At 44.0% G+C, this 10,736-nt stretch overlaps 1 protein-coding gene across 1 annotated transcript; it reads right to left on the minus strand.

Moving 5' to 3' along the window:
* Positions 1-57: 57 nt before the first annotated feature.
* LOC131334088 (pentatricopeptide repeat-containing protein At1g63130, mitochondrial-like) lies at positions 58-2,903 on the minus strand. The gene is made up of 2 exons (XM_058368960.1): positions 2,828-2,903; positions 58-2,607 (listed from the first exon to the last, which is right to left on the minus strand). Exon 2 carries the CDS (start codon positions 2,546-2,548, stop codon positions 110-112), a length of 2,439 nt encoding a protein of 812 aa, XP_058224943.1. The 5' UTR covers positions 2,549-2,607; positions 2,828-2,903; the 3' UTR covers positions 58-109.
* Between the last annotated feature and the right edge of the window lie 7,833 nt (positions 2,904-10,736).

Here is a 10,736-nt window from a genome sequence, read left to right on the forward strand (position 1 = left end):
ATTCTAAGAATTGGTGATGACTGAACTTCACTTGCAAATGCAGAAATGCCCCGGGAAATCAATCCTTGCCTTCGTAAAGTAAGGTTTTCGCGAATTCTGTAACCAAGTTCTAAAAAATAACACCAGGGGTCCTAATGGAAACATTGCACAACCGACTAGGACCACTGTTGGTTAGCTGAAAAGAATGTTTACCTTTCTCACTAGGGGTCCTATATCTGCACAAATAGTCGTAAGTGATGTACATCAAGAAGTCAAGAAAGAGGCTCTTTCCTGATGTTCCTCTTGAGTAATGTGCGTCTTCTTGAATGTCACGATATGCCCTATCTAGTATCTTAAAGGTGATTTCATCGAAATCAACACAAATCTCACTTAACTTCTGGCCCCACATCAAGGTCCTCTCTGGCAGCCCTTGCTTACAAAGATGAGACAGCAACAAGTTAGTGGTAACAATATTGGGAACAAAAGCCATCTTAAGCAATTTTGCCGTCAAAATCATCGCACGGTCCAGTATGTCATTGCAAACACCGGTCATCATTGTGTTATACGTAACTGTATTCGGAACAACACCTGACGAAACAAGCTCATCCAACATCATCACAGCTTGATTCATTCTCCGACTACTACAAAACCCATGGATGCGAACATTATAGGTTGTAATATCAGGGTCCCACCCGCTGGCATGCAATTTATTCACAAAATTATCCAAATTCACCATGTCAAAAGCTTTGCAATACCCACTGATCAAAGTATTGTAAGTAACAATATCTGGTGTCAATCCCATCCGGTACATATCCATGAAAGTATCAACTGCTGATTTCATCCTACCTTGTTTGCAAAACCCATTAATGATTATGTTAATGGTGAAAACATCAGGAACAAGACCTATCTGTCGCATTTCCTTCTCCAACTTCAGTGCTTCACTTAATCTGCCACAGTTAACAAATCCACCAATAAGTGAATTGTACACATAATTATTAGGAACAAACCCTTTCTTTGACATTTTCAAAAACACGCTGTATGCCTCCTCGACAAGACCTGCTTTGGAAAGTCCATCAATTATGGCAGAGAAGGCGACAGCATCAGGAGACATCCCTCTTCTCTCCATTTCCTCCCACAGGCTTTGAGCAGCCGGAATGTCCCCCATTTTGAAACATCCATCTAAAAGCACGGTGAAAGCCACTTTATTAACAGGAAATCCTTTATCTATCATTCCATTCATCAGTTCCCTCGCTTCTAGCAGCCTCCCTTTTCCGCACAAAGCCATTAAGAGAGAACTACACGTGGAAGATGATGGACTGAGCCCATAGTTCACCATAAGTTTATAGGCTTCAAAGGCTCGGTCTTCTACCCCTGCACTGCTGTAAGCCGCAATAACAGAGTTGAAAGCAATTAGACCAACTGTCATTCCTTTTTCAAGCATTTCTTCCAGAATTCCCATGGCCTCATCCAAACGTCCAGCCCAACACAATCCTGCAACTGATATATCAGACAGTGAAGAATCAGGAAGCAATCCAGACATGGACAAATCTCTCAACAACCTATCACCATCTTCTTCCCTTCCATATCTATAATGTCCGGCAACCAAAATATTAAAAGTTACACCATCAGGTGGAACACCCGCGTTCCTCATTTCTTCATAAAGCATGTTTGCCTGACCAATGGCCCTAGCCTTGACATATCCATTCATCAAAGTGTTGTACATAATGGTGTTTGGAAATACACCCATCTCTCGAATCCCGTGAAACAGTTTCCTTGCCTCAACCACATTTCCCTCCATGCACAAGGCATTGATAAGTGTATTAAACGTAACATTGCTAGGATTACAGCCTCTTTCAATCATGAAACGCAACAAAGCCAACCCATCTGATGTTCGGCCCCTAATGCAGTACGCATTGATCAAAATGTTATATGCATACACATCTGGTTCCAATTGAAACTTTTCCATCATGTAAGATAAATACTCTCCAATTTCGAGATACCCTTTACGAACAAACCCAAGGATCATCACGTTGAAAGTATAATTCGAAGGACGAGGTCCTTTATCAACCATATCCCTAAATAACTTCCAAACACTACCATAGTCCCCAATCCTTAACAACAATTTGAAAAGAATACTAACAGCTGACGAGCTAGGCTTCGTTCCAACCTCCCTCATCCTATCCACCATCTCCATGGCTCGCGGAACCATATCCGCGTTCAAGAAAGCACGCATAAGCGAATCAAGAACCGAGAAATCCGTCTCGTATTTGTAATGCTCACTGCACATGTATTCCACCACCTCCCAACTCCTACCCAATCCGATTCTGGCCACAACCCATGACAGCAAATCTTGGGCCGACGGCCGAAATCCCTCGGCCGCCAAAAGATGCGCCGCCATGCAGCACGCCCGCACTGTCCCCTCTGAATAATCATCCCCAGATGAATAAAACTTGAAAAATGCGAAGGAAATCTGCCTGTTTCCAAACAGTTTCATGATCTCTACAAGAAGGAAAGGGCAGAAGTTTTGTGAAAAAACCTTTAACACATGGGCTTGCTGCTGTTTTATCATTCTCACTAGACCAAGAACAATCCTTCGGCGTTCATTGGAATTGATTGTTGTTACATTGTCTGAAGAATTTGGTGAGTCACAAAAAGGTGAAAATTGATTGAGGAAATCAAAACTAGAAGAAGAAATTGAAGTGGGTTTTAGTGCACTGGAGCATGAGCTACAAGAGTGTGTGAGTTGAGGTGTAAAGGTATTGGGGGGGAGACAGATAGCAGAAGATATTGGGGTATGAGAGGTGTGCGGGGGAGAGAGAGGGGGGAGAGGCGGGGGGGAGGAGCAGACCTTGAGAGTGTTGTGCGTACGGCGCAGAGTAGCGGACATCCGGAGGCTAGACGGGGAGCGGCCGGTAGTGGCGGCCGGAGAGGGGGATGGCAAATGAAGTGGTGGTGGACGAGGTTGAGGAACACTACTGGGTATCTGGAAATGGTGATAAATGGGCCCAGGAGAAGGTTGGTTTGCAAACTATTTGGGCTTAAACGGATGTGTAAAAATGGCTATCGGAAAAGCCTCGCCTGTATCCAACCGTTTGGATTCTGCCTTGTATGGGCTTAAACGAATGTGCAAACTGTTTGGGCTTAAACAAGTCTATTTTTGCTTGGAAGGGTTTGGATTATTTAATAGCCAGACGTTTGGGCCTACTTGCGCTTACTCGACTAATTCAGGAGTTTTAAAAATAACGACCATGCAAACCCTCCAATTATAGGTTCGGAATATTTGGCCTCTTAGAATTCGAACATATGATTTCTCATTCCCACTCAAACAAACCCCTCGGGGTTAAAAAGGGTGGATGAAAATCGAATAGTAGTCCAAGATCGTTTTACCTAACCAAACAAAGGATTAGGGCCCCGCAGAATTGGGAGTCCCAATCCCATTCTCCAAACCTTGTATCAAGCATGCCCATAGACGCGTCACATACTAACATGGCGATGGAAAAGAGACATCATCACTTATACAACTTATATCATCTCGAGCCCTTCCTATCTTTCTTTCCTCGAACCCACACATTTAGCAAATCCCCTCTAAAATGGACTCCACCTCTGAAATTGAATCTATATCACATTGAGTTTTCCTAAAAAAATTTACTCATATTAAGACAGACTCAGATTTTACAATGCTATTTCTTCCTTCTCAAATTTGTTATCATGCCACTAACAAATTTTTTACTATTTAAATTTGTCCATCGAAATTGTTCATAGCAATGAAGCTTTTACTCAGAGTAAATATATATATGAGTAAAGAACGAAGGTCCTGTTAGATCTTTCAATGTAATGTAATTTTATGGCCCGGCCCAACTGGTGGGAATGGGTAGACCTGTGGCCGGGCTTAGGCCCAACAAGCTCATGCGATCTTTGGGCATGCCTCTAGCCACGGGTTGTTCACATCCCGTCCAAATATTATTACCAACTATCGTTATGTCCATTTGATACACGGAAAAGGAGAAAATTATTAATATGATTTTTTTTTCCGTACATCAAATGAGTATTAAGCACAACTCTAGTTTCGGGTTGATGTAGGGGTGCGTTTTTTGCTTTTCAACACCGTGTGTCACGGGAGTATTGGAAGTGAAAGTCAACGTGTGAAATGGGAGTTGGGAGTATGGAAATCCCAATCAAGATTCGCTTTAGACAATATATCTAGTCTTTACCAAATGCCATACTATTAAGGTTGATCCCTAAACAGATTGATATTCCTGAGTAATCATCTGACTGTCAAAACAAGTTGGACATAAAAACCTGATATCTTTACTATTTCCCCAAAAATTGCACCCCACTTTAAGATTAGCACATATTTTTGAAAGCCTGGAAGCTTTGAAACATTTCTTGCTGTCGAAATCTGGTTGAAGGAACTAAAATCACATAACATACAACGATTACAAACTGTAGTGCTAAATCAGAGTTAAACCAAGCAAACACAAACACACAACACAGAGAAACACAAGGGTTTACGTGGTTCCCCAATAATCGGGTACGTCCACGGAGGGGCAGCGGATTCACTATATTTACTGGAGGAGGATTACAACAATCACTCAAACTCACACAGTATTGCCTCACAATCCACTCGTGTATCACTCTCCTCTCTCTGATTTCTGATACAAAGATAAGAACTAGGAGTCTACTTTTATAGCCAGAGGAGACCCTGTTCATTACTCACACTTTTGCCATGGTAGTCTCCCTTCATTTACTCTAAAGGAGGCTGAAGGATACTGGAGGATATCAGATGAAGATTTGGGAGGCTCCTTGTCTGCTGAGTAAATGCAAGCGTGGGTTGGAGCCACAAAAGTCAACAATCTCCACCTTGGCGACAATCATTGAATCAACACTGCCCCTCTGCGCCTTTAGGCGCGCACTGCTCGAGAGATGTTGATCAAGTCCAAGCAATGTTGGAACTTGATCCCTGTAACCACTTTGGTGAGCATATCCGCAGGGTTATCTGCAGTCGGAATCTTCTGAAGAAGAACATCCCCTTCCTCTACAATCTCCCTGATGAAATGAAACCGAACATCAATATGCTTGGTGCGGGAATGGTGAACCTGGTTTTTCGCCAAACAAATGGCACTCTAACTGTCACAAAAAACCTCCACGTTTTTCTAAGCAATTCCCAAGTCCTCAATCAAACCATGTACCCAAATAGCTTCCTTGAAAGCCTCTGTCACTGCCATATACTCTGCCTCTGTAGTAGACAAAGCCACCGTTGACTATAACGTTGACCTCCAACTGATTGGCCCTCCAGCAAGTGTAAACACATACCCTGTAGTCGACCGTCGCTTATCTAGGTCACCAGCATAATCGGAATCCACGTAACCAACCAAATGCTGACCAAGTTTTCTGTTTCTCTCATACTTCAATCCAACATCCTCAGTACCCTGAAGATACCGCAGAATCCATTTCACAGCCTGCCAGTGCTCTTTCCCTGGATTGTGCATGTATCGACTGACCATGCTAACTGCGTGTGAAATGTCCGGCCTCGTACAAACCATAGCATACATCAAAGCTCCCACAGCATTGGCATAAGGAACCTGAGCCATTTGCTTCCGTTCGTCTTCCTTCTGCGGCGACATCGATGCACTAAGTTTAAAAATGAGCGGCCAAAGGTGTACTGACAGGTTTGGCTTTCCTGTCAATCCCAAATCTCTGCAACACTCGCTTCAGATACTGCGTCTGAGTCAAACAAACTGTGCCTTTCGCCTTGTCCCGCTGAATTTCCATGCCGAGTATTTTCTTTGCCTCCCTGAGATCCTTCATGTCAAACTCCTTACTGAGTTGAGCCTTCAGTCTGTCAATCTCCACCTTGCCCTTATCAACATGTCATCTACATATAAGAGCAAATAGACAAATGATCCATCTCGGAGTTTGCAGAAGTAAACACAATGGTCAAAGTGACTTCTTGTGTACCCCTGCTCCATCATAAACCGATCGAAGCGCTTGTACCACTGTCTCGGCGACTGTTTTAACCCGTATAGCGACTTCTTCAGTTTACAAGCCCAATTCTCCTTTCCTGCAATTCTGTAACCATCTGGTTGAGCCATATAGATCTCCTCATCCAAATCTCCGTGTAGAAAAGCGGTCTTGACATTGAGTTGGGCTAACTCAAGGTCAAATTGTGCTACCAATGCAAGCAAGATCCTGATCGACGAATGTTTGACGACAGGGGAGAACACCTCGTTGTAGTCGATCCCCTCCGTCTGTGCGTAACCCTTGGCTACCAATCTTGCTTTGAACCTGACTTTCCCAGATCCTGTACTTTCCTTCTTCGCATAAACCCACTTGCAGCCAATAGATTTCTTGCCCTTGGGAAGTTGAACCAAATCCCAAGTCTGATTCTTGGAGAGTGAACCCATCTCCTCATCCATCGCCTCTTTCCACTTGTTACTATCTGTACACTGCACTGCCTCCCGGTAAGTGGAGGGGACATCATCGTCTATCACTGGAAGTGCATAAGCTACTGTATCAGCATATCGAGCAGGTTTTCGGATTTCCCGCCTCGGTCTGCTGGTTGCAATGGATTCTGGTTGCTGTGGTATTTCTTGCAATGGAGCCTCCTCTTCGGTAATGACATCCTGATCAACGGGTTGATCCTCAGGACGGCTGACTGTCTGAACAGTTTTGGCTGGAACAAGGGGAGTCTCAACCTCCGCCTGTTCTGAATGCTCCACCTGCTGCTGTGCATTCGGCTCCACATTTTCCTTGGAAGGAACCTGCTGTAACATAGCAGATTCGTCAAAAGTAACATCCCTGCTTAGAATCACCTTCCTGGACTCGGGACACCAGAGCCTATATCCCTTAACGCCTGAAGTGAAACCCAAGAAAACAGCTTTCTTGGCTCGTGGATCTAACTTGGACTCAGTTACATGATAGTAAGCAGAACAACCCCAAACATGTAACGAATCATAATCTGTAACTGGTTTCCCAAACCATACCTCTATCGGAGTCTTCCCTCCGATTGATGCTGACGGTAAACGATTGACAAGGTGGGAGGCATATTTGAGAGCCTCGCCCCAGAACGCCTTGCTAAGTCCGGCATTTGACAACATGCACCGAACTTTCTCCACCAAAGTACGATTCATGCGCTCTGCTACTCCATTCTGCTGCGGCGTCCCCGCAACTGTGAAGTGTCTGACTATCCCCTCCTCCCGACAAACTTGGAGAAAAGGATCTGACTTGTACTCGCCACCGTTATCTAACCTCAGCTTCTTGATTTTCCTTCCTGTCTGCGTCTCCATCATTTTCTTCCACTGAAGGAAGATTGGAAGGACCTCATACTTGTGCCTCATGGTATAAACCCAAACACGTCTGGAGAAATCATCAATGAATGTCACGAACCATCGTTTGCCTCCCAAAGTTACATTTTTGGTCGGCCCCCAAACATCTGAATGAACATAGTCAAGAATCCCCTCTGTGCGGTGAATTCCAGTGCCAAACTTGACTCGAGTCTGTTTGCCCAAAATACAATGCTCACAGAAGCCAACTTTCCCTGTCTTGGCCCCTTTCAACAAGCCTTGCCTTACTAAACCCTGTAAGGCCTTCTCGCCAGCATGCCCTAGGCGCATGTGCCATAGCTTGGATGCATCGTCTTCATTTGAGCTAGTAGAAATGACCGCTCTCCCTGTGACTACGCAACCGTCTAGGAAATACAAGTTTCCTTTTCGGCTACCTTTTAAGACAATGAGCGCCCCTCGAACTATCTTTAGCACTCCACCCATCATCGTAATCTTGTAGCCTTTCACATCAAAGGCTCCAAGCGAAATGAGATTCTTCTTCAAGTCCGGAACATACCGAACGTCTGTAAGCACCCTGATCGTCCCATCATGCAACTTCAAACGGATTGAACCTATCCCTTGGACTTTGCAGGCGGTGTTATCGCCTAGCAAAACAACTCCTCCATCGAGATCTTGAAAACTCGAGAACCAGTCCCTGTTGGGACACATGTGGTAGGAACATCCCGAATCTAGTATCCACTCATCTGAATGGTTTGGTGATGATGAAACTAATAGTGCTGACTCTATATCATCCTCTGTCTCCTCTGCAACATTTGCAGCTGGTTGTTTGTTTGGACAGTCTTTCTTCCAGTGCCCCTTTTGACGACAAAGGGCACACTCGTCTTTTCCCAATCTTCTCTCTACAGACTTCCCCCTTGATTTTAAGCGAGACCTCCTTCGCCCTCCACCTCCAGTCCTCCTGGTGTCGGTCCTGCCTCTTGTTGTCAAAGCTGATGCTGACGGGTCACGGTGAGCTTGCTGATCCCTCTTCCGTACCTCGTTATTCATCAAAGCATTTGAAACGTCATTAAACTTGATTTCTTCTTTACCGTACAATAAAGTAGTAGTCAAATGATCATAAGTATCAGGCAAGGAATTTAACAACAGTAAAGCTTTATCCTCATCTTCTATGGAAACGTCTAGATTTTGCAAATCCGCCAAAATCTTATTGAAATTGTTCAAGTGTTGGTTCATAGTCGTACCTTGCACGTACTGGAACCCGTAGAGCTTCTTCTTGAGATACAACCGATTCTCAATACTCTTCGTCATGTACTTGTTTTCCAATTTCTCCCATAGCTCTTTAGCTAACGTTTCCTTCATCACGAAGTATTTCTGATCCTTCGTGAGACAAAGTCTGATGGTGCCACAAGCTTGGCGATTAAGCTTTATCCAATCCTTGTCTGAAATGTCGTCCGGCCTCTCCTCTAATGTAATATCCAACTCCTGTTGATACAGAACATCCAAAACTTCGCATTGCCACATGCCGAAGTTACTCGTTCCATCAAATTTCTCCACCTCGAACTTAGCATTGGAAACTGTATTCCTTTGCCCATAATTGTTCGAAGTGCCCTTGGGATGCTCGGTATTCTTCTCTGCAGATGAAGAAACTTCCGAGGTCTCCTTAAACTCTTCTTCCGCCATTAGAACTCTTTAAACTCCACCCACGTGAATATTTGGTGCACAAAAAAAACAAAAAAACGCGCTTTTTAGCAAACCAACAGACAAAACACCAATGTCGGAGCTGAGTTGCGGAAAACAGAGTGCAGCGTTGGATCCAGATCGACGAGACGGTGTGAAAACCGCTCTGAGCTGGACTGGGTGTGGGCTGAACCGAACTGAAAATGGACCACAAAGCTTCTGGTGCAACCAAAAAATCCTCTGTTTGACTTAGTCAAACGTGAACCAAGTCAACAAGGAAACTAAAAGTTGGCTGGACCTTTTCCTTTTGAGAAGCAGGGGATAATTTCCTTTTCCCAAGAAAATTGACCCCACGTTCACAGAACCATCTTCTTCAGATATAAAGGAAAAACAAAAGATAAGACCCACTGTTCTTATTCTTTTCCTTTAAGCACGAACTGTTCTGGCTCCAACTTCAAACCGCAGGTGCAGCTTGCTCCGACGACGAACGACGACGGCGATGGCTGTTCCGAGATCGTCTCGCCGAGGTGCACAAGACTTAATGATCAGATCTATTTTTCGATCACTTTCCAGTTCTGCGTTTTCTGGACAGAACTCGTTGTACACGCAACTCCGTCGAACGGACCGTGTGGCTACAGTGGACCTCCGTTGTCGACGGGCCTTGGTGCGTTGGAATCGTCTCGATGAGATGCACGAGACTCAGTGCTCAAACTGAGTGGAGGATCAGAAATCCGTGTCTGTGATTTTCGGACAGAGACCTTGAAACAGAGACAACAATGGTGTTTTGTGTTCTTGGTTGCCACTACACTGCTCTGATACCAATTGTAGTGCTAAATCAGAGTTAAACCAAGCAAACACAAACACACAACACAGAGAAACACAAGGGTTTACGTGGTTCCCCAATAATCGGGTACGTCCACGGAAGGGCAGTGGATTCACTATATTTACTGGAGGAGGATTACAACAATCACTCAAACTCACACAGTATTGCCTCACAATCCACTCGTGTATCACTCTCCTCTCTCTGATTTCTGATACAAAGATAAGAACTAGGAGTCTACTTTTATAGCCAGAGGAGACCCTGTTCATTACTCACACTTTTGCCATGGTAGTCTCCCTTCATTTACTCTAAAGGAGGCTGAAGGATACCGGAGGATATCAGATGAAGATTTGCGAGGCTCCTTGTCTGCTGAGTAAATGCAAGCGTGGGTTGGAGCCACAAAAATCAACACAAACGAGAACGTAAAACAAGAACGGAGAGCGAATGATTTACGGTTCATAGTTTGTAGATTGTATGTAAAGAAATGAAAAGAATTATGGAACTTTTCTTTTCCTTTTCTCCTAGCTTTAGTTTTCCTCTACAAATCCAAACACAGCCTGGATTTTTTAGAGCTAGTTCATTAGCAGCAAACATCAACGTTAGAAAGCGAAAGCTGTGAAAAAAAAAACTTGTTGGAAATCTTGACAAGGCCTACACCAAAAAGACAAAAACAAATAAGTACTAATGAATAACCAGCTGGCCCAGCCTTATTTATTGTTTCCTCCACCTCTCCATGAGCTCGATCAGATCTTCCATCGTGACAATTATGTTCCGTTCAGGTAGATATCGATATTGAAGTTTGATTATCTAAGTTTATGCATGAACAATAAACACATTGAGGCGTACAAAATAAACAGATCAAATCATCAAGTCGCCTAAACCGAAATCCAATCTCTTTCGGTGGATTTTGGTTTGAGCAAATCAACTCACCAATTCATATCCTACTTATTTGGAAACATCAAGTAGTCATTCACATC

The sequence above is a fragment of the Rhododendron vialii genome, chromosome 7a (assembly GCF_030253575.1).
Source record: "Rhododendron vialii isolate Sample 1 chromosome 7a, ASM3025357v1".
Taxonomy (NCBI): Eukaryota; Viridiplantae; Streptophyta; class Magnoliopsida; order Ericales; family Ericaceae; genus Rhododendron; species Rhododendron vialii.

What these genes read in the sequence shown, in the direction of transcription:
- LOC131334088 (XM_058368960.1), bottom strand. Translation starts at nt 2,548, where the DNA reads ATGATAAAACAGCAGCAAGCCCATGTGTTAAAGGTTTTTTCACAAAAC.